General features: G+C 41.6%; 2 protein-coding genes and 1 non-coding gene across 3 annotated transcripts; all 3 read left to right on the top strand.

The window, feature by feature from the left end:
* Positions 1-6,040, top strand: MOS (MOS proto-oncogene, serine/threonine kinase). Its single transcript, XM_015618126.3, has one exon. The coding sequence runs from the start codon at positions 3,553-3,555 to the stop codon at positions 4,600-4,602; it is 1,050 nt and encodes a 349-aa protein (XP_015473612.1). The 5' UTR covers positions 1-3,552; the 3' UTR covers positions 4,603-6,040.
* Positions 6,041-21,161: 15,121 nt separating this feature from the next.
* On the top strand, positions 21,162-24,115 carry RPS20 (ribosomal protein S20). Its single transcript, XM_015618129.2, has 4 exons — positions 21,162-21,286; positions 22,561-22,660; positions 23,400-23,473; positions 23,889-24,115. The coding sequence occupies exons 1-4, from the start codon at positions 21,284-21,286 to the stop codon at positions 24,069-24,071; spliced, it is 360 nt and encodes a 119-aa protein (XP_015473615.1). The 5' UTR covers positions 21,162-21,283; the 3' UTR covers positions 24,072-24,115.
* On the top strand, positions 23,258-23,321 carry LOC117243999. The gene has a single exon (XR_004496280.1). It is a non-coding gene; the product is annotated as a small nucleolar RNA U54 (small nucleolar RNA).
* Positions 24,116-24,448: the final 333 nt, after the last annotated feature.

Below are 24,448 nucleotides of genomic sequence, written 5' to 3'. Positions count from 1 at the left end.
TATACACTCCTAAACTCTCTGAAGTCAGGTCCGATCCCCAGCCCTGTCCTTCTCCTGTTTTAGACAATCACTATTAACCATGAGAGCAATGCACCTTGATGAAAACAAAACTGGTGTTTGGTACATGCCCTGTGTTGTGCCATGTGCTGTATCCATGCCAGCCTTTAAGGCCTTTGGTATCGGGGCTGACTTCTGTCCAGTGACCAGAAACAGCAGTAGTAACTAAGAGCAATGGCCAACAAAGAGTTTCTGTATTCCTGCTATGTAAATTAAATATGAATGGGGGAACCGAGTGAGATTCTGTATTCTTTCTCATCCAGAAGCACAGACTAGGTTGGGCAGCTGGTACAGCACTGGATGCACAGGTACGTTTTGTTTGCAAGAAATACAACACACAAGCTTGGAACAAACCCATTGCTGCTGTGGTTTATTGTAGTTTATTGTGGTTTATTGTGACATATTGCATGGGACAGCACACAGACTGTGTGCTTCCCTCCTGTCACTTATAAAAGTTCCTATTGTGTTCTGTATTGATGACTTCTGGCTCCTACAGCTTCCTTTTCCCTGATGGAAAAGGCAGTGCAATGGGAACTGTGTGGTTGGAGGCTGCTGAGGGTTGCCCTGGGGAAGGGTGGCTGGGAGGGAAGGGGCAGTGTGTCCCCAGCAGCCCTGCTCCCCTCTGCAGTGGCTCCCCAGCCTCACCTGTGGTAATGCCAGAGCTAAACAGGGCTTAGCACAGACATCCTACAGCAATTGTGGCCCCTGGGAAGCCCCTGGGCCAAATTACCAACAGCTCACAGGAAAATAGTGTTCATTAAGAATAAAATCCTGCTTGCATTTAAATTGGGTTTAATCATGTTCACATTGAAAGACTCTGGATGTTCCCTTGCTTTGATCCTCAGCCGTAAGATTGAGGCAGAGCAGTAAATTACATTGAGGCATTTTACATCCCAAAGAATGCCCCTCTTCCTGTTCAGAAGTTCAGTGTATTCCCCAAGAACAATACAGCGATGTCTACCATGGCATGGCAAACCAGAAAGATTTCTGACAGAAAAGGGTAACAAGAAAATTACCTGAAATGGTAACAAAAGGACAACTGACAGATGAGGACATGGAGTTTGGAAATAAAAATTTGGAAGGTCTGATATATCCTTTTGAATGTGATTTCAATCAAATAAATTTGGAAACAGCCCTAATCATGTCTATGTTATGAACACAGATTTTTCTTTCTGTTTTATAGCATTCACAAACATCAGATAGGCTGCTACAATTGTCAGCTTTACAGGTCTATGCTCCGTCTTCTCATCCACACATCCTTCTACCTGTGCCTCCCCACACCCAGCTTTCCCTTTGAACTTCACTGCCACCGTAACTTGGTGAAAACAGGCTTGGAGAATTCAGAGCAGAAATGTCTTTCTAGAGCTTTTATATATGCTCTATGGCACAGAAGCCAGCTGAAGAATTGGAGTCCTACTAGCAGAAAATGGGCATAAAAGTATTTTCTCTCTCTGAGAGAGTAGCTTCATTCACTTTCTGCAGCTTTTCATCTCCATCACAGCTCAGCTGCCTGGAAGACATTCTCTGCAAAGATTGGAAAGACTTCTACATACAAGCTGAATATGGTAGTGCTGCTCAAGAGAGGAAAGTTAATACCTGTTGTTTCCATGGCTGATTTCACCACATATTTAAAACTACACTAAAGATCCTCTGGTCCTCTCCCACCCCCAAAACATCCCTGTGTGACTGATGATGAGCCAGAGAGACGTCCCGAAGCAGGGCTAGCAGCAGGGTGTTACTTGGCTATCCCACACTGTGCAAGGGAAAGCTCACGGGACATGGATCCTGATGGGTCCTGGGGACTTTGCACTGCCAGAAACCCTTCTGGGAGGGGCCAGGGAAGAGGAGCCTTGTGTTGTCAGGCGGTCCTATCTGCAGGAACTGTCCCACCCACGGCCCTTGCGAGGTCTCTTAGCATCCCTTAGGCTCTCACTTGTTAACAAGTCCTATTAGCACCTATTTATCTAGGTCTTCCCCAGCCTGTCTGTTTCACAGTGCCAGAGGATAACCCAAATTCTCCATTCCCGTTCATCTGTGGTCCAAGTTTGCATCTCTGTGAATTGCTGCAGCAAATTTATCCTGATTGTCCTAAATCTCAGTACTGGAAAGATCTCCCATCACTGATTCATTGATAAGTGATGTCTTGAAACCCTCTGGTCGAGCTGATCGGGAGTTCAGGGAGGGTCAGATGACTTTGTGACAAGAGGTTTGTGTGTTAAGGTGAACAACTGAACCCATTTCAAGGTGGAGAACACTCCAGTTCTGCTTGCACATGGTCTGGGTGAAAACCTTGAACCCCCCCTCAGCAGCCTGTGCTGCATTTTACTCATCCAGAAGGAAAAAAACACAACAAAAATGAAAAGAAAACACCAGGAAACCCCTGTAGGAAGTGCCTGCAGAGTTTGTGCTGCCCAGAGATAAACCCTGGAGAAGGTGGCACTGTCAGTTTGAAGCCCCATGGCAGAATCTGTACTGAAAAAATCTGACATCCAGAGGAAGATTGAGGAGGTAGGAAATGGCTTCCAAGTTCTCCAAGGTATTTATCAACGTGTACAGAAAGATAGTGGAATATCCAGAAATCCTTAACTGTATAGGTCCCATGAGGGTGCTCTGCTATCCAGCAGTACAGCAGGTACCAAACAGTGTGGCAGTTAGCATGAGGACTGCAAATATGTGAGAGGGTCAAAATTCAAAAAAACCCTTTAAAAACCACATGGACCACTAACAGAAAATTGTGTTTCTTTGATTTCTGCCAGAACAGCCCCGTAAATTCAGCAATGATTTTTCTAAGGATCCAGAAACACACACCTGTAGTACTGCATGGGGTGTGATGGGAAGATGACCAAATATTTATGTGTAATTCTAGTTACTGTATCCAAAGGATGATACAGAACAATAATTTGTCTTTATGCTGCTATTAAGGTTGCGGTCCTACACAGGCAAAGCTGAGCACCCAAACCAGTCCCCCAGACATGTTTAAGTGGTAGGTTCCTATAAACACTCTTTTATATCTACACCTGCCATAGTTTCATCAAACTTTAGCAGTCGCCACTTCAGCTGCTTCCACTGACAAAGACTTTGAGCTGTTTAATGCACCTGATGCTGATCATTCCTGCCTGGAGCCATGGTGTAATGCATTCACCAGTCATTGCTTTATTTACTCCTGGGGCATTTTGCTAGAGGCATTCAATAGGCAGAACATATTTATTTTTCTTTTGAGATTAGAAATGATGCGAAATACTTATGAGTTTATTTTTTAGCTTTAAATCCATTTGCTTTGACTTCATAGAGATTTGCTTCAGGGCTGGAGAAGAGTGTTTCCAGGTGAATCTGATTTGGTTCTGACAGTTGTGACAGATGCAGTTCATTTGGGGGAGGGAGGGAAAACGGTGAAGGGAGGATAAAAAGCTTTGGAAGCCAGTGAGAGTCCTTTCTGTCAGGGAAGCTTTCTAGTTTTCTGTCTTAGTAGCTGCCTGTTGTTTTCTCCTTCATATTATGCCATCACCTGTTCCTCTTAATTGTTTTCTTTCTTTTGAGTATTCCCCCTCTGCAAATTTGCGCCCCTGCAGCAGCCCTTTAGTTATCCCTGGCAAAGACAGCAAAAGCTTTCTGGGGGGAGCTTCCTCAGCCAGGACTCATCGCTTGCCTCCACGCCTGTCCTGGTACTCCATTGACTGGGACCAGCTCTGCCTCCTGCAGCCCTTAGGATCTGGGGGCTTTGGCTCTGTCTACAAAGCCACCTACCATGGTGCAACGGTGGCTGTGAAGCAGGTGAAGAAGAGCAGCAAAAACCGGTTGGCGTCGCGGCAGAGCTTCTGGGCTGAGCTGAACGTGGCCCAACTCCAGCACGATAATGTGGTACGTGTGGTGGCTGCCAGCACGTGTGCCCCAGCCAGCGAGAACAGCCTGGGCACCATCATCATGGAGTATGTGGGTAACATCACTCTGCACCATGTAATTTATGGCACTGGGGGTGCATGGAGAGAAGGGGAAGACGATGAAGGAGGATGCGGAAGGAAGGCCCTGGGCATGGAAGAGACCGTGTGCTATTCTTGTGACATCATGACAGGCTTAGCCTTTCTGCACTCACAGGACATTGTGCACTTGGATCTGAAGCCCGCAAACATTTTCATCACCGAGCAGGGAGCGTGCAAGATCGGAGACTTTGGGTGCTCCCAGAAACTGGAGAAGGGCTTGTCCCAGAGCACCCATGTTTGCCAGCAAGGGGGCACGTACACACACCGTGCCCCTGAGCTCCTCAAGGGGGAGAGGGTCACTGCCAAAGCAGACATCTACTCGTTTGCCATCACCCTCTGGCAGATTGTCATGCGGGAGCAGCCGTACCTGGGGGAGCGGCAGTACGTGCTCTATGCCGTGGTCGCCTACAACCTGCGTCCCTCGCTGGCTGCCGAGGTGTTCCAGCAGTCCCCGGTGGGACAGACACTGCAGAGCATCATCAGCTGCTGCTGGAAGGCCAATGCAGAGGAGCGTCTGAGTGCAGACCAGCTGCTTCCCAGCCTCAGGGCCCTCAAGCAGAGCCAATAGGAAAACTCAGGACTCTTTATATTACTTTTGTCGACTTTTCTTTCCCTCCACCCTTCCTCTGAACGTAATTGATTTAGCCCCTGTGTGATCTAAAGGCTTTGTTGCTGTTTTTTTATACTTGAAAAAGAAAGAATCCAAACTGTTTTGATATAAGAAAATTAAAAATAAAGAGACTTAATGATACTGTGGGGTTTTACTCTGGAAGGGGATAGAGGCAAAGATGAAGATGTTGGCAGACATAACTTTTTTCTGGTTTATCAGTTACGTGCTGCCTTACTCACTGTGATGTGCAGAAAAATTGTTGGTTGTAAGTGAAGTACAAATAAGGGTCTTCTTTTGGAAGGCTCTTTATATATAATACCTCATGATATTTTTAAAATGTCAAATATGAGTAGTTCTTGATGCCAGCTGGGGTAGTGCATTTGAGCTTCTCTTCTTCATTTATCAAGGAATTAGTATGTATCATAAATCAATGAATGCAGAAATATAGATAGAGTGTCAGTGGTGTATTTATTGTTCCTTGATGTACTTCATATCAGAAGCAGCATACTTACTGAAATTGAACTACTCACATAGTCCTTGAAATAAAGAACCTTTTTGTCAGTCTAAGGCTACTAAGATCAACAAAGTGCATTAACAACCTGTCCTTTTTATAAGACTTCCCTGCTGTCAGGTGTGTTAGTAGCAACTTGCTAGTTGGAACAGTGTAAATTCTGATGTATTATAAGAACATTTTGTGGAGAGTAGTTTTTAAAAAAGGGGGGAAAAAGAGGATTATTTGTGCTTCATAATGCATGGCTCAGTGTTGGACAAGATACTGGAAGCACTGAAAAGGAGGTTTGCTTACAGCAGTAATAATGTTCCTCTGCTGGTGCTCAAAGCATACACTATTGAACTATCCTCTGTACTGCTTGTGTCTTATCTGCTATCTTTCCTAATCTGGTTGTAGTGTGTCTGGGAAAGGAAGTGCTGTAGGCAATGCTGAAGACAAAAAGCTCTGATCCCTGACTTATCAGAACTGATAATTATACATCTGAACCCTTATCTGGAGCTGCCTGTTATAGCTGATATTGCCATTCTGCTCAAAGCCTCTACTTCTTTTTAAGACAGGAGAAAGAGTGATGTTTCAGTCAAATTGTTTTTCTTCTTTACCCTTCCTCCCCCTTGCTTCCATTCTGGAAAAAAAGAATCCCAAAGGAATTGAGCCAGTTTCCTGATTTCTGACACACATCTGTTCTTAGCCCCGTGAAATCCTGGAAATGAGCAACTATGTGAATTTGAGATGATTCTGTAGGTCTTTATGGTATTTGGGTTGGTAATTGAAATTAATGGTTTATAAAGCATATCTAAGCTTAACTATTTCTTGGTTTTCTGTCCCCCTTAAGCGGAAATAGAAAATGCTGGCTGGAATAAAAAACACTGAAGTCAATTCTGGAAACAGTTTCCTGTGTTTCTCTGTCAAAATAATTATGCTATGGAACCAGAACTTTTTTTTGTGAGTGTTGTATAACTTATTTAATAAAAAAGTACATTCATAGATGTTATCATAATAAGTCAGTTACCTCTTGAAATGATTAGCTGAGGGCATGCAAGATAAAATTTTAGATAAAGCCATTGATGTGCCTCACCTTAACATGAAGCCTTAAATAAAAATATTTCTGCAGCTTTCAAAAGAATAAAAAATGGAATTAGTTTTTTTTTACTAGTTCCTTAATGATGTGTTGTATTTATTTTGCCAGTCTAGGAAGCTTGCTGCTTATACTGCTAGAAAACTGATTTTTTGGTTAATGATACTTTAGCATCAACAAGTGCTACTTGAGCCTCTGTGAAAAATCAAGCACCCTTCAAATTCTCTGTTGTACTTGACAGAAGGATACTGAATGGCCAAGATCTACTCTTGAAGTATAATCAGCTCTGCAGATGTTTCTGTCAATTTTATGGGGTTCTCTTTTGATAGTGTGAGAGAGAACTCTGCACAGCACTTAAGATGCAGGCACACCATACTCTGCTGTCATAATGATGGTTTCCTTTTTATTAACTTCAAGTTTGTTTTGATTGCTAATGAGCTCTGATTAATACTAATTGAGAAGTATCTCCAGCCTAACAGTTCAGAATCCTTGGTTCTATGTGATGATGATAATTTTGCCTGTTTGCCTCACTTTACACCAATATACCATGAATTTCTTTCTGCCAGTTTGTAGTTGGCCCTTGCAGTTAAATAACTCCACCATCAGCAAATTTGTTTATCTTCTGGCTCCCCTTCTTGTACTTCATTTGTGGATGTGCTGGGCAGCAGAGGATCCCTGAAACACCAGTGGGCACTTTCTCCTGCTGAGAGAACTGACAATTTTACTGCCTGTGCCTATCTTTTGACTTATCCAGCCCCAGGTTTTCTCTCCTAAATGTGGCTGCTTAGAACCTTTCAAAAGTTTGCAGTGAAGGATTTTTCAAATACCTTTGGAAACCCTAAGGGAACGTATCAATCAGTGCCTTATCTACACGCTGTTAGTGCTCCTAAAGAATTCCAATACAATCCAACTGTGCAACTGTGAAGTGCAATTCTTTGAATGCAAGCAATATTGGCTCCTTCTAAACAAATCATGTCTATGTATCTTTATTTCCTTTAATACAGAATCTGCTAATGTATCTTGTAGAGATGTCACTCATGTAATTAGGAAATTTATTTTTTTAAGACTTCCCTGGGAAGTCTTTTTAAAAAATTTATTATTTTGAAGACTTCCCTGGGATGTGATCCTGGAGAGAAGCACCAACAACACCTGGTTGATTTTCAAGGATTGCCTTCTTGAAGCTCAAGATTGGTCTATCCCTATGAGCAGGAAATCAGGTAAAGGTGACAAGTTGCCTCCAAGGATAAACAAGGAGCTCCTGATTAAACTCAAACATAAATAATAAATATGCAAGAGTTGAGAGAACAGTGTGAGGTCTGAAGCAAGGAAGATTTGCTATTGGTAAAGAAGGATCAGGGTAGGGAACACTGAAACAAACAAGATGTACAAAAGTTCAGAGGCCCTGATGTGATCCATTCACAAATGCTGAGGGAGTTTGGCAATGTCATTGCCAGGCAACTCTTGCCTATCTTTGGAAGGTCATGGTGCTCAGGAGAGAATTCTGAAGTCTGAAAGAAAACAAATACAACTTCTTTTGCAAGATGGCCAGGAAGGAGGAACTGGAAAACTTAAAGCCAGTCAATCTCATCTAAATCCTCAGAAAACTGGTGGAACAAATAACTCTGGAAATCATTGGTAAACATACAAAGGACAAAAAGGTGATTGGGAGTAGACATCAGTGATTTATGAAGAGGAAATCATGCTTCACCAACTTAGTAGCCTTTTGCTATGAGATTACTGGCTGCTGGAGGGCAGTGGTGGTTGCTCATCTTGACCTTAGGGAGGTTTTTAGCACTGTTCCCCATTACATCCTCACAGAGAAACTGATGAAGTACTGACAAAACAGTGGAAACTGAAAATTAGCTGAGCTACTGGGCTCAGAGGGTTGTGATCAGTGACATGAAGTCCAGTGGGAGACCAGACATTAGTGGTGTATGCCAGAGATTGATGGGATGGAGCACCCCCTGCACATTTGCCGTGATACAGCATTGGATGGAGCAGTCGCTGTCTTGGACGGTTGTGCTGGTGTTCAGACAGACATTCCCAAGCTGGAGAAATGTGCCGATGGCAGGCAGTGCAGGGAACTGCAGCGCCTGGCCCGTGGTGCTGGATAACCCGAGCACCAGGACGCACCCGGGGCCGAGCGGCTGGGAAGGAGCTCTGCAGGAAGGAGCTGGAGCTGCTGGCAGACACCAAGCTGAACATGAGCGAGCAATGCACCCTTGCGGCAAAGGCGGCCAACAGCATCTGGGGTGCACTCCAAAAACCGCTGCCAGCTCTTCAGAGCACTCACTGCTAGAGGAGACTATTCCCCGGTGTTCACTCAGCCCCGGTGAGACACATCTGGGGCAATGTGGTCGCCTCAGAACTCTGCTGGAACAAGAAAGTCAGGGAAGTACTGGACCAGGAGTGCAGCAAAGGGCCATTAAGTTGATCAAAGGATTGGAACTTCTGTATGAGGAGAAACTGAGAGATGGGGTCGTTCAGTCTGGAAAAAGAAGGCTCAGGAGGATCTTACCAATTTGTAGAAATATTGATGAGAGGCAGTAAATATGGAGCCAGTCTCTTCTCAGTGCTGCTCAGTGACAGACCTAGATGTAGTGGACACAAATAGAAGGAGAGGAAAGCCCATTTAAATGGAAGAGAAAACATTTTTACTGTGAAGATGATGAAACACTGTAGCAGGTTGTTCAGAAGGATGGAGTCCTCATCTTGGAGATATTCAGAACCCAACTTAACATGGTACTGAATAAGCTGCTCTAGCTGACCCTGTTCTGGAGGGGGCTGGACTAGACATGACCTCCAGAGGTCACTTTTACCACAGATGTTCCACAATTATAATAACATTTTTAGATGTTTGAATTTCAGACATCTCCTGAGTTGTCCTACAGAAATCCTTCTAGCTTGAGCCTATTTTGTGTTTCCTTCAGAGACAATGTACACACAAGGATCACTCTGCTTCTTCTCCATGGCCTTGTCTTGGGGGGGAAACAGGTTAAAATGTTTAGGTGGGGGTAGTCTTGATCTTTTGGGGGGAGGATTTTTTGTTTGGTTTTTCTTTTAAAAACCTGACAACAGACCTCCCAGAGAGTCTTGGCAGATACCTTGTTCTTGATTCTGAAAATAAAAAATGATGGAGTTTATGTTAGTTTATGTTCAACATCCTTGAAGATGCTTTTCCCCTCTATTTTTATATGTAACCCACCAGACTTTTATCCTTTTTGTTTTCTTCATCTGGACCCAGCTTCAGGTTTTTAAAAGATTCTTTCCTGCTTCTAAAGTGGGAATGAGCTAATGAGTGTAGCTGCATTTTGCTCTTAACTTTGTCACACTTGCATACCTCCAAATAAAGTGTTAGTAGCAGGCACATGATGCTAGCAGAGCAGTTGCAGACAATTGTCACAACTCTTAAGGAGATTCTGTTCATCCAGATTTTTTCCTTTCTATAAACTCGTTTTGTCCTTTATCTCTCCTTCCCTATAAATATGTATGCAACACAGTTCCAGATGTTTAGCAAGACATGCTTATAAGTTAAAAACCTTAAGGGCTACTTGTACCTAGTTTATTTATTCTCTTTGTTTCTGGAACTGATTGCCAGTGGCTTCATCAGCCTAAACAGAAAATTTATTGAAGTACTGCACAGATTCAGATGATGCAGCATCAGTGGAAGTCCGGAAATGGTGGTATTGGAATGTCTTTGATGGCCAGGTATGCTCTATTCAAGGCATAGGTTATCTGATGCTAAGAACATCAAATAACAGTGTACTCCTCAAATACGAATCACCCTGCATCTTGACTGTGTTCTGGGGAAGGAACAAAGCCTCATTTCTCTCAGGTGGTAAATGTAAAGCTCAGATCTCTCATGTCTTACTATTAACTGAGTTTCACAGCTTGATATCATCATTTTCCTTGGAAACTCAACTATTCTGGTGTTTACTTTTGTTTGTTTCGTTTGTTTGGTGTTTTGTTTTTAGCAGCAGCAACCTAAGTGCTGTTTCTGGGACCCTGGGATGCCATGTCACAGTAGCCAGCTTCTCAAGGTGAGCTGCCTTTTGTTTTGTTTTGTGTTCTCTGTCCCTAAGCAGCCCAAGCTGTCTTTCAGTCTTCCAGCTTGGCAGCACTGAGAGCTAACTATTCAACACTGGGTGGGTTAGCTCCTGCCTCATAGCAGTCTGCGGTAACCACAGCCTGCAGGGAAACTTCAGCCCTTCCTCATTAATATCCCAGTAGCTAACTACCAAACCTGGTTGCATTTCCTAATTTTGGAAAGTACATCTAAAGAAGATACTGTGAAGTGCTTGCATTCTCATGGGTAGTAAGCAACAGCAGTAGCCCTGGGCACATTACCCATATTAGAGCGTTGCATTTTGTGCTTTCTTGGTTATACAAACAGCATTGTCCACTAAGGGAAAGCATGAGTTAAAATTAGTTAATTCTGGCCTTTTATTCTTTCATTTTGCAACAAATGGCATTCACCATCCCAATCCCCCCATACACGTCTCTTCTTCCTCCTCCAAAGGCCACACGTGTAAAGCTTGACAGGACGCGCTTAAGAGATTTCATGTGATTTTACTTAAATCAAACTGCATCCTCAGATAATGGCCAATACCAATTAGTGCTGGAATGGTTTGAGGTCAAAATTATTTTTTTTTCATGCCTTACAATGAAAATCAACTTCTGCGTGCTATCCTGAGTTCTGTGAAGAGCAACAATTATTTTAGCAGTTAAGTGATTGCAAGAAAGATGAGAAAAGTTGGATAGAAGTATGAGAACCATGCGATTGTAATAAAGAGTTTCTACAAAAAATGAGAAATCAGGAAAAGAAAAAGCATGGAAGCTTATAATTCTGTATTAATCTTAAATTACTGTAGCTATTACTGAAGATTTAATGTCTTGGATCCCGAGTAGAACTATCAAGAGACATTTCATAATAGGTTTTAAAAGAAGTTAGCATAAGATACAATGCTTGATGCTATGCTTTTTATTTGGCTTGTTCTGTTGTTTGCTCCTCTTTCTACTTTTTTTTTTTTTAATTTTTTTAAAATTATGCTTAATCTCAACCCAGAAAGAAAGTGGCAACATGGCTATTTTCAAATAATAAAAATACTCCATAACTTGGAAGGGGAAACATCCTCAATTCAGAAGGTAGGATAGAAAGCATGAAAACATAAGTCTGAAGAAGTATGGGTTGCTTCTGTATTCTGTGGTAAGATATACCACAGCAAAGAAAACAAACAAAAACTGTTTAACACAATATACCACAAATATCTGTAAATTCAGTGGGACTTAAGTGGATGCTTACTATTTGATTTGTATATCAATTTTTGCATCTGTGTACATAATTTCATCTACAACAAGATGAAAATAGGGATAGGAAATGAATGGTTATTTTTAAAATTCACTGTACATGGAATATTCTACTTTTACTTTGTTCTAGCTATTTATCTGCTGTAAATGCCTTCATGCAGCACTCAAACAGGCTCTTCCTATGCTTCACTTAACCCAGCTGCCAAATATTTGTCTGCCTGTCAAAGAAAAGCCTTAAAACCAGTTAAAGAAGGCAAATGGAACACAAAATTTTACTGGCACCTCTCCCAGTCTGCCAGTAGCTAAGGATGCCATGGGACAATTTGACAGTAGAGGCACCACCATCCACCCCTGGACTTCTCTGGGCACGAGGCTGAGTTTTGCTGTCGACCCACCCTGAAGTTCAATAGCCTGAGTGTTCAGCAGAGCAGGGAGGTGATTGCATTTGCCTTTGCAGGGCACCTGGGATAATAGGGCAATTCATAACTTAATAAATATTCTACTGCACATGTGCCAGGCTACAAAGAGCAAAGTAGGCTGCAAATTGGAAATGTAAATGGGCAGAAGGAAAACCAGTTTTATTTTCAAGCTGTGTATTTTTCTCAGCCACTTAAAAATGGTGGAAGGGTTCTGATTCAGATATGGCACAAATGAAGCTGATCCCAGAGACAAGTATAGAAAGTTGCACCTGAACAGAGATTGTAAAAAACCTGAATGTAAATAAGGGAACTAATAGGCTGGGGAGGCTGGATTTTTTTAACAGTAGTTAATAGTATATATTACAAAATACAACAAGTTTAGAGAGATACCATACACCTTTTCCACATCGTTGTTTTTCTCTTATCCAACAGTTCCAATAAAATTATTTACAGCTAACACAAAAGCTACAAGCAAAATTTTTGAAGGAATATATCAGTGCACTAACATGCCACTAGATGAATGTCACACTGATTTCTCTTTGTTAAGAAAGTGACAGAACTCCAGACCTCCCCTAAAGTTGTCAATCTTTGTATAGCTTTTGGGAGTGAAATGAATGCTATTAAATGTTTTCTGATTGAAAGGGGAAAACTAGATATTTCTGAAGTTTAATATATCATTCCTGCCAACAGCTGACTTTCAGAGGAAACAAATGTAGTTACATTTCTTAAAATGTTTTCATGGTCACATAGTTTGTTTAAAAAGTTGCATATTGAATTGCAAACATCATTTGAAAAAGTGTCCTAATCATAAAAATCAGCACTACCTGACCAAAAGAGGCATTTGCTCAGAGAGACAAGGGAGGGGGCTGGAGGAGCCAAGGAGATAAGCCAGAAACAGGGAGAGGAGACATCCCAAAATCCAAACCTATTTGCTACAACCTTTTCAATTGGTGAAGCTCTCGCTGAAAAATAAATTTATACCAACATGAGGCTTTCTGTGTTGTATGCTGGAGATATCTGCCCACTGGACTGTCAGGAACCTGCATGACTTAAACTAGGATCTTGAACTAATGCTTAAAATCAGACAAGGCCACTGATTCAGTTCAGAGTGGTCATGTGTTTCCACCAGGTCAAAGTAGTCTCTTGGCTTGTTGAAAGAAGCATAAACTTATTCTCACTCCCAGCCCCCCAAAACCCCAACTGGTCTTGAAAACTTATCTAACTTCAAATGTTCTGCAAGCCATTACCAGTCCCCAAACTGCCTGATTATTTCCTTTTCTCTGCAATTGCACTATTAGTAATTATGATTAGTTAGTGCTATATATAAGTAGCACAAATGACTTAGCAATGTATGCTAGTACAAAAGTAATGGTAGATTTTTTTATTGGAAAAGAAATTTTATTTTTATATGGAAGATTTTAAGAGTAAGAAATTCCATTTTCTGTATCAAAGGTGTGTTGCTACTTTCACCTTGTTTTTTCCTAGGAAAAATGAGAAACAATTCCTAGGTATTAACATAAGCATCTGTTCCTGCCAGAACAAAGGGATTTGCTTTACCTCACACCGGGAACATTTCACAAGAGTGTATGAGAATAAGTTATTCCTCTGTACAGGGACTCTCAAAAAGGACATACACCTGTGGCAGTGTAGTAAGGGGCTATTGGTAGGATGAAGTGACTGCTGAAACAACTCCAGAAACAACTCTCAGAAACAACTTCCAACAATCATAATTATTGAAAGAATATTTTTAAACATATGTCTTTTGTACAGAAACTAAAAACATGAGGTCATAATGCTGGAAAAATTACAAGTATTAGTATTTGTTTGGTTTTTTTTCCAAGGGACATGTATACCATACTCAAATCTACCTTCTATGTTTACCAGAATACTTAATTTTATTTGCCTAAAAATTGAGCGCTTGACAACAACCCTGTTGAATGTTAATACTATCTTTTCCTCAGTTTTAAACCTGTAGAAAATACTGCTTCCTTTGATTCACATCTGGAAAACCTGTTGCTGGGGATTTCACTGTGCACAGAGGCAGGAATGTTGGATGTGCAATGGTTTGCACATTAGTGCACATTAATTTACATATAGTTGCTCTTATGTTATTTAAGTGATTGCTGCAGGGGAAAAAGACTTTTCTATTTTACATAATTTCCTAGGGGAAAAATATAGCAAACTATATTCCATATTTACAACCCTATTTTGTAGACTGGTGTGAAAGGCCATGCACAAGCCCCATTTTCATGAAGTAGGAACTTCTTGTGAAGTAGGAACTTCTGGCACGCATTTAGGTGAAAGATAAGTTTAATAGACTTGCTACAATCTCCTAGTAAGATGTTCTCTCAAACAAAACTTCTGGGTCTTTTATGAATAATATTACAAACTCCATGGTTCTTGTTCCTGCCCTGCTAGTGCAACCTCCTAACTTCCATGCAGTAAGCTGCAGCTGCCACTTTGCCACATTAGCCTTGTAGAGAAGTTAGTAAACCCTTTGAAACCAGAACTTCTTCATATTTGATGCCTCTTGGATCACTTTCATGTTATGTTGTGGATCTGACCAGCTGTTCTGAGCAATCACAGTGTGATTTCTTCAGTGGTTACTAACTCCTGTTTCTAAAGCACATCCTTAACACCACAGTATCTCCTTTAGTTCCAGGTCCTAAGTTCTATGTTACTATTCCTGTTTCTGTCAGCTTTTGAGTAATTTAGCTTGGCTAGTTCACAGAGGGTCAGCTCACAACAGGAGAAGCATTGCTGAATTGGTTTAATCTTTCTTTCCAATGCCAGGGCTGTGAAGGGCACCTCAAATCTCACAGAAGGCCAGCACCTGGATGTAATCTAGATAAAATTGCAAGCTGCAACTAATATCCAGCTCTAATAGTCCTGTAACATCAAGGTGGAAATCACCCCTTGCTTTAAGTCTCTTCATCATCTGTGGCAAGCATTTGCTAAATTTTGTGCTTGCAAACAGTCACCATCTGAAAACCCATTGGATCAAAAGTATCTCAAAAGGACACCAGTCCTAAAGAGATGAAGAAAAAACTTCAGGAACAAAAAACCTAGCCATGAAGGAGTGATGCATTCCAAATCAAGAGAAAATTTTCTTCTTAGAAAAATAAGGCAGTGTGAGGCCAGAACCATTCCTTAAATTATCCCTGTTCCATGACAGAGCAGTGGCATAAACACCATGAAACAATTCCCTAATACTTTGTCTACATTAGATTAAACTGGTCTTTGGATGAAAAAAAAAAAAAAAAGGTAAGTGACTTCCTAACTGGGCTCTAAAACATATGGGCAAACATATACTGGAAAATAGAGTTGCTGTAAAATTAAACACCATTTTTTTCCTCCAGGACACATATCCAACCATGCTAATACCCTGCAGCTGGCAGCTTCCCATAAAGTCTTTGCAGGAGGCAGATATGAGGAGGAAAGACAACTCCGAAGTCTTTCATAACACATTATTGTTAGAGTTTGTATGCATCAATTTGTGCCACTAGTTCCTAAATACTCTCAGTACAAAGCATCTGTAGAGAAGCCAGCGAGGTAAGAGCAGCAAAATGACCTCTGTCCTGGAAGCCATTTCCAATTCTGGTGTTAAAACAGCTTGTTCTGTTCAAAGAGCCACATAGATATTATTTGAGTAGGTGCAAGTTTTCAACGTGTTTTGAGAAATACTGCAGTCTTCTTGGACTACTTTCACAAAGTGAAACAGTTCACAACAAACAGAGCCAAGAGGGGCTGCCTCTAGTGGCCAAATCCAGACTGGAGAGATTTGTGTAGTTTATTATTTTTTATACTTTATTAACTTTACCCCACATGAAGTCTTCTGAGGTGATTTCCAAAATGAAGACTGGATGCAAAAAAACCATGGTTCTGTTTGTATGCTCACTAGTTCTGCTTTCGCTGGGCTGATGCTGGGGATTTTTGTACAGGAATTGCATGCCCCCACTCTTGGTAACCTGGCCTGGGTAACAACAATGATAGGGTAGGAATGAGTATAAATAGTGTGTGTGAACAGAATACCCAAATTGCTATGTTCTGAGAGGATGTTTGCCCAAAATCTGATAAAACTAAGAGGAAATAAATAATAACAAAACTTGCTTAAGACAATGACCTCCCAGATTAAATGCTAATCAGGGAATTAGATTAACAAGAGCCTTTTGAGGGGGAGGAAAAAAAAAAAAAAGCTTGAAAAGCAGCATGAGAATTTGTGATTATTCGAATAAAACTTGTGGTAGGTGCTAATATTTCCAAGACCCTCCTCATCAAACATGGTAAGTAGCTGCCACCCCACTCCTGGTACAGACTGGGGGAACTAACAGGATGAAGAAATAGCAAGGACTCACCCCTTCTGGTATGTGGAATGGCTGCACAGGCTTCTAGAAGTGGGACTGTGTATTGTAACCCACACTTCTTGCAAGAGTGGAGGTGCATATAAGAAATATGTGATTATATAAGTAGGATCATTTGTAGAAGGGTATGAAAGTTTGAAGTGCTTACCAGCAGTTTGTAAGCCTCTGGTATTGTGATTTCTGTTGTAGTACTGATACTGATCCACAATACATAGTTAATTGATTACCAGAAAATTACATGTTGCTAATCAATAAACAACCTTGGTTGCTTATCAAGTCTGTGTGAGTTACACAGTAATTTTCTCCAAAAGGTGTTTTTTTCATTATTATAGATTTGACAGAAGTATCACATCTGCAGAGCAAGGAGTGGGGAGAAAACAGCCTTCCAGGAAAGCAGAGAACACATAATTCATCAATTTGAAAAAAAAATTAAAATAAAATTAAGATCGAACTAGAACAGGATGAATTCAAATATCCTCCTGAAAGCTTCCCAGACAGACAATACTGTTTCAGCCCCCAGTGCTTGAAGAGATATTGTAATGATGTATCACAAATTCAATGACACTAGAAATGCTGTAGCATATCAGCAGCTTTGTATTTTTTGTCACAGTGATCTGTCAGAAAAACAAGGCAAAACAGGCTGTCAAGGGAGAAGTTTTGCTCTAACCACATCAATGATAATGGAAGCCAAGTGTATTATCTGCCAGGCATAAAGCACATGTTTAGAAGGAAAGAGCTTGTGGTGATAACAATGAAATTGCCCACTTGAAAACATCTTCTAACAATCAATATTTGTGGCCATGTTTGTCAACAGTAAAGGATTCCATCAAGGCACAGTTGCTCTTTTTTATGAATCAGAGACTTCATGTTTTCCATGCTTACATGAGGAATTTTTAAGGTAAAGAGAGCCTTGTATTTTGAGAGGTGGTTGCATTTTTATATGCTGAGCTTTATGCTAAAATTGGCACGAAAATTTAGAAAATGTAAAATGGACAGGCTAGGTGCAATATGAGAATGCCAGCTGTGCATTCTGTCTGCCTGCTACCTGCAGAGAACAATGCCAGTTAGCAGCTACCCATCTACACAAATCAGTCTTTTAAAGGGGGGTATTTTTTAGTTCCAGGTTTTTTTCTGAAGTTCCATTAGCTGGGACACTTGTAGAGAAAGCTAAGTGCTGAGGAACAAACTTGGATGAGAGTTCTACAACAAGATACAACTGAGAAACTTAACACAAGAGGATCAGCAGATAGCTACAATTAAGACCAAACAGATGCTGTAGCCTCTCTTAAAAGGGTTGAAAATAGCTTTTGTGGGCTTTCTCCCGACTGGTTTAGAGACTCAACCATCTATTGAAGACCTTTGTGGAAGCCTGCTTTGTATGACCCTGCTTCACAGGTGTTTGGAGACCAGACACTCAAACAAAACCCTTAAAAGTGTGGTGAGATCCAAATGACCTTGGAGAAGGAAATGATTTACAAGTAAATAACAATATGTTAATCACCACTGAAAGGAAATACTAGAGGTATTAGGCTGGCATAACCAAGACAGCTTCCAGGGAGCTGCCCACATGAAATAACTGCTATGAAAAGTGACATAACAGATTTATGGAAACTACTGTGAGTCCTGCCAAAACCATCCACTGGTGGCACCTGCCACCAGTGTGAAATAAGCAGAATAAATCTACTCCAAAAAAATGAATGGTGTTCACAACCCAAGCTGCAAAGCCTGGGGAGTATGTCTGTCCTTTGACCCAGCCAAAGGTGGATGAGAAAGGTTCAACATTCACCAGAAGAAAACAAAAATCTGCATTTCACTAAGTTACTGCAAAAAACTTGGTGGACTACATGCACACAAGCTCCTTCTGTCACACAGATAGGCTCATCCCAGGATCAACTCTTCTGAAGGACAAACTAGACAAAGGAAGAGAGAGAAAAGAAACAAAACAGTAATCTGTAAACCCCAAAACAAAAGTCAGAAAGTATCCTGAATGCACATGGACTGATACTCTGCATGATAAATCATTAAATTAGGTATCAAATTGTTTCTGCTACAGACTACTAAATCATGTCAAAAGTATGCCTTGCTTTTTAATCGTTTATCTTTGTAATTACTTGACATCAGGGAAACATTTCTAGAAGCTTCATCTCAAAAGCAGAGGATGCTGGGTATTAATTTAAGTCACAGAATCACAATCTCTTAACTGAAGTTAGCATTGTTTGGGAGAAAAACCTGCATGAAAAGCAGTATGTAATCAAGGGAAAACCAGGCAGAATACAAAATATTAATTAGAAGTTCAGAATGACAAAATACAAGATAAACAAAAAGTTGTATTTAGAACAGCTTTTTACTCACATGAATGACCAGAAGGAGCATTTTTTGATATATAGTGTATTTCAAAGAAAATAAAGTTTTGATAAATTTCTGTTGCACATTTGTGGAGAAAAACAACATATATCAGAAAATTCCAACAATAGCCATGGAAAGCCTTAAACATAGGAACAGAAGTGAGGCGGTTTTTAAATCAGCAGCTCCAGATAGCCTGCATCCAAAAATTTTAAGAGCTGGCAAAGGCAACTTGTGTGCTGTTAATGTGGATTTTCCATAAGCTCTGAGAAATCTGGGGAAGCTCAGGAAAAAAAGAAAAATCTCAAAGAAAGCTGAGGTAATGCCAATACTAGGAAAATAAGTAAGAAAGGAACAAATTCAGGAACTTACAGTCAACCTCGCCTTAATCCCAGGGGGAAAAAACCAAACCCAAACCAACTTCTTCATATAGGAACAAGAAATAAATGAGCAAATTGTACTTAAATTACACAGCTTACATGTATGGAAAACGTATATTTTCGGAATTTATTTTTTTTCTCATGCAATTACAGAATTTGTTTGGTAGACAATAGGAACAGTGTTGATATAACACATTTGCACATTGACTTTTGCAGTAGGACACAGAGAAAACGGCACAGTTGTGCACATACAGTTCATAGCAAGCAGATTAAAACTAAGGCTACAGGTCTGTGTCAGTCAGACATACTTCTAATTGAATCCCACAGGAATTAGTTCTTGGCAGCAAAGTGCTCAGTATTTTATCTGGAAATAAAGTTTACTAAGAACATTCATAAAAGCTCTAAGTAAATAGTGCAGCAGGACTGCTGATTGGGAACCATCTGGATTACTGGAAAACTAAGTGCTTCAGCATGATCAGTGTGAGGTCATGTATTTAAAAGTGATGAATTTAAAACACTTAGATGGAAAACTTCCTCAGAAGTAGCTGGAATAGCTGGTAACAGAATAAATGTGGGTTCCTTGTGTATGAGTTCAAAACCAGTATATATGTAATTATTAAATGCCTCAGAAAACAAACCACTAGAACTAAACGATGTTTTCATTGCAGGGAGGAAGAGAACAGAGAAACACGACTATCATCAAAACAGATTTTTCAAGTACTGATCTCCGTTGGCAAAAGACATTGCTGCATTTCAGGAAACAGCAACAGGATGACAACTTCTGTACCCACATTTCTTGGAGCTGCTTTATCAGAATACAGCCTGATACTTTCAAAGTAGATATTAGTGAATTAAAATATTTTAGCAAATTAGAGATTTCAAAGAGTACAAATAATCCAAGTGAAAATAAGCCTAAACAATGGAATAGTTGGCACATAAAAGCTAACTGCATCACATGGGGTTTAAGGACCAAATGAAAACCTCTAAAGCAACTGGCAGGAGAAGAATATTTATATGTATTAAAGCAGAGTGGGATAGCTGAAAGTAAGCTCATCTTAAAATAAGAAGCAAGCTTTCTTGAGTAACTGTAGTAATAACTAAGCCTCCAGAGGTGCAGCAGTTATGCTAACATAATACACATCTATGATTCCTAGACAGAACTCCAAAATAGAATTTAATTATTAATTTTAAAAGGCAGTCATAGTGACCCTATTATAGGCCATCATTTCAATACATTTCCCTGGTTCTCCAGTGATGTAACTTGAAACAGACATTATTTTCAGCAAAACGCTTGGTTTAAGACTTACAATTACCACCGTCCAGCCCAAATCAAAGAAAATGTTCAGTAAAAAATATCCCTCCAATGCCCAACCTGAACAGATAATGGAACTTCCATAAATAAAATTAATCTAAGTTCTTAAATTTAGGCATGAATAAAACGAGCGTTTTTATTTAACACTTCTCTCCCACCTCCACTTTACAGAATCACAGAATCGGCTGGGCTGGAGCAGATCTCTGGGACCATCGAGTCCAACCTGTGACCGAACACCACCGCTCAACTTGACCGCGGCACATCCAGTCTTTCCTTAAACACCTCCAGAAACAGTGCCCACCATCTCCCTCTCCAGTGTCTAATCACCCTTTATGCGAATAAATCCCTAATGTTCAACACAAACCTCCCCTGGCACACCTTAAGACCGTGTCCTCTCATCCTGTCGCTTTCAGTAACGAAAGAAGACAAAAAGACCCAAAGGCTCAGACAGGAACGGGCTCGCTATCTCTGGAAGCGATCCAGCCTCGCTTGTGCGCCAATCCCGGCCCTCCCCCCCGCAGAATGCCGAAATCTCCCGGAAAGGCAAACAGGCGCCCGAGATGCCCGCGGGACCCGAGCGGGAATGGCGTTGTGTCCCTCAGGACGGGCCGAGCCCGAGGAGCGGGCACAGCAGCTGCCGGCCCCAGGCCCCTCTCCACTCCCCACCAGCCGGGACTCCAGGGCCACCATGGCCGCAGGAAGCAGCGCCTCTCCGGCCTGGCCTCCCCGCCCCGGTGTTTCCGCGCCCGGCGGCCGGGTGAAAGGTCCCGCAGGGCCCGGATGGAGGCGGCGCCGCTCCCCTATATAAGGGCACGCCGCCGCCGCGCCCGCCTCTCCTGTGCCGCCGCTGCCTCCTGGCTCACCGCTGTTCGCTGGGCCCCGCGCCGCCAGAGCCCGGGAATAAGTCGGTCAGGAAGGCTCCGCCGCCGCCATGGTGAGGCGGGGGAGAGCCGGGGACGGGGGAGGGAGCGGGGCCGCCGCGCCCGGCCGGGCGTGTGCAGGCCCTCGGCCCCGGGAAAGCGCTTCGCTTGCCGGCGGTGCGCAAAGGCTCCTCGGCCGCTGGGGCGGCTCCCGCGGCTCAGCCCCAGCCGGCGGGCAGGGAGGGCGGCCTTGGGCCCGGTAGTGCCGGTCCCTTCAGGAGCGGCACCGCGGGGAAGCGCAGGCCGAGGGGAGACGGCCGCAGCCCAGCGTGAGCGCTGCTGATCTGCCCTCGTGTCTCTGCCCTTGCAGGCGGCCCTCGTTAGGGGACGTGGTCAGTTTAAGCGGCAGGTAGCACCTCATGGTCTGTGTGACATCCCATGTTCCACAGTCACAGAATAGGTCACGTTGGAAGGAACCGCAGTGGGTCTTCCTAGAGCACATGGCATAGGATTGAGTCCAGACGGCTCTTGAATAGCTCCAGTGAGGGATACGCCACACAACCTCTCTGGGTAATCTGTTCCAGTGCTCAGTCACCCGCACAGTAAAGAAGTTCTTCATGTGCAGGTAGAATTTCTGTGCATCAGTTTTTGCCTCTTGTCTCCTGTCTTACTGGTTGGCACCACCGAGAAGAGCCTGCCTCCATCCTCTGGGCAGCCCCCCTATTTATATTTTTATGGAGACATATATATATATAATTAATTCCTCTTTTGTTAAGACCTTCCTATGTCTGTTTATTTACTCCTATTTCATCAGCTCACTTAACTCGCGTTAGCGCCCCATTATTTGCAAGTATTTAATGGCATAAGCTCCTCAAATCAGTTTCCTGAGTGGCCGAATTAGTTTTTCTGGCCAAGTGCCCCTTTTTGTTCTCCTAGTGTGAGTTGTTGCAGGTTTGTTGATCAAGTCTTTCATTTGTGTGGACATGAAAGATACATGATGACTGAAATACTTTTTTTTTTTTTTTTTTTTTTTTTTTGAGGAAAAGGAATATTTGTGCCAGCTGTATACAGGCAAACCAGGGAAGGGAGAGCTTCCAGCTTCCCACCTTGAGAAGCAGTTAGACGCTAAAAAATTGCTTTACCTTAGAGTTAGGACTTTGCTCTTTCATTCTCTTCCCATTATTTTTACTATGCTGCCATGCCCTTCAGGTAGCTGTTCTAGTCATTAGTGTTAAATAGTCCCACAGCTAGATTGTTCTTTACTTTGGAAATGTATTTTCAAGAGGCAGTGGATAGCCTTAGTTGGTGTTCACTGTAGTGTTTGATATTTGTAACTTCAACATTTTAGGCGTTCAAAGATACTGGCAAAGCACCTGTGGAACAAGAGGTGGCGATTCATCGCATCAGAATTACTTTGACGAGTCGCAATGTAAAATCACTGGAGAAGGGTGAGTAGTACTTCTCTGTTTACTTGGGTGGCTTGTCAAGTAATGAATAATAGGTGCCATGTAAGGCATTGCAAAATATTTATTGAAACCAGTTGTAATTAAAGATGTTACTGTTTGCCTTTTTGTATGTGCCTTGGCTCGCAAAGCCAACACAAGGTGCTTCACACATCAAAAAGTAAATTCTGATTTAATTTTTAATGAAAGTTACTGTTTTGGGGGTTTTCATTATCAAGAGAACTTATGTCATAATGACTAGTGTAAGAGAGTGCAGCTTCTTCCCTTTAGTTCTTACAGAGAATTTTGAAGTAGTTCTCATGTTTTGAATGTGTAAGAGCTGAAAGGCACTGGTTTCTTGATATTTTGTCATTTGTGTTCTGAAGAGTTCATTATAATGTACTTTAAAAAAAATGTAATCTTGTTTAGGAATTAGCTTAGCCAGTGTTTAATCATATAACAAAAATGTAAAGAAAAGTTCATATTTGCAGGAGCTTCAGGCTGATAAATATGGTATAAACTTGTAGTAATGGCTTTTGCTTATTGTTGCACCATGATTTTGCTCATCACGTCACATGTACAACGCTTCCAGTTGTATGTGGTTGGCTATGAGGATAATGCTTTAAATGAATGGCAGTGATCACTCATACGCTATTCTGAGCCAACATCTTGCTTAAAATACTTGCTTAAAAAATCAAGCAAGTAAAATAGCTGCAAACCTGAGCTATTGCATGTCTTTTTTCAGTCTGTGCTGACTTGATCAGAGGTGCTAAGGAAAAAAACCTGAAGGTGAAGGGACCCGTTCGCATGCCCACCAAGGTACTTGACACTGTTTTCCTGTCTTAAAAGTTGATTTTCTTTCTGCAACTGTGTGCTTAAAAACGTATTTTTTTAAAGAACAAAAGATGAGATGAAAAGCAGTGCTACTAAACTGAAGGTGACCTGGTGTAAAAAGATGGTTTGACAAGTTGCTCTGACACCTAGGGTAACTGTTAAGTGCAAAACATGTTGGATATGGAAGGGGCTTTTCTCTTCATTTTGATAATGAACTCATTTTTAAAATGAAATTAAATATGTAGGGAAGGAGTGTTAACACCAGTAGACCATAACCCAATAGGTAACTTTCTAATGGCATAGATACCACACAGTATTTGTAGGCAATCATCCTTTTATATAGGACTGTAGATGACTCCCCTCAGTGCATCAGCTAAATACCCGGTGTTTGGCTTTTCAGACGCTGCGGATCACCACCAGGAAGACGCCCTGTGGTGAGGGTTCCAAGACGTGGGATCGCTTCCAAATGCGTATCCATAAGCGGCTCATTGACCTGCACAGCCCTTCCGAGATCGTCAAGCAGATCACTTCCATCAGCATCGAACCAGGCGTAGAAGTTGAAGTTACTATTGCTGATGCCTAAATGATGGTTATCACTGAATAAAGTTGATTTACAACTTTTCATAACTCATTTCTTTTCTTACGTGTGCCAAGAGATAGTTCTGTGATGGCTTTTGTGAAGAAACCACGATCAGAATGCTGTGTGAGAAGACTGTATGCCAGCTGTAAATACCAGGAAAATTAAACTTGGGCATCCTGGTTTCATTGGAGGCTGGCAGCTATGTGGTTGTGCAGCACTTTATGAAAAACATATTTTTAATAATTTAAGGGTTTGATTTAGGCTGAAATCTTAGTTTATACACAGACAAGTACTTGCATTAAAATTGATATTTAGGTAAAATTACCAAATTTTCAATTCTTGGTTCTTGCTGTGCAAGACTGAGCTAAAGCTTAGCTTAT

Source organism: Parus major, chromosome 2 (genome assembly GCF_001522545.3).
Source record: "Parus major isolate Abel chromosome 2, Parus_major1.1, whole genome shotgun sequence".
In the NCBI taxonomy this organism is placed as follows: Eukaryota; Metazoa; Chordata; class Aves; order Passeriformes; family Paridae; genus Parus; species Parus major.
Note: the sequence above shows the minus strand (reverse complement) of the source record. Positions and strands in the feature narration are given on the sequence as shown.

What these genes read in the sequence shown, in the direction of transcription:
- RPS20 (XM_015618129.2), top strand. An exon ending in TGTAAAATCACTGGAGAAGG is followed by an intron (nt 22,661 to 23,399) that starts GTGAGTAGTACT and finishes GTCTTTTTTCAG; the next exon opens with TCTGTGCTGACTTGATCAGA. An exon ending in CCGTTCGCATGCCCACCAAG is followed by an intron (nt 23,474 to 23,888) that starts GTACTTGACACT and finishes TTGGCTTTTCAG; the next exon opens with ACGCTGCGGATCACCACCAG.
- MOS (XM_015618126.3), top strand. Translation starts at nt 3,553, where the DNA reads ATGCCATCACCTGTTCCTCTTAATTGTTTTCTTTCTTTTGAGTATTCC.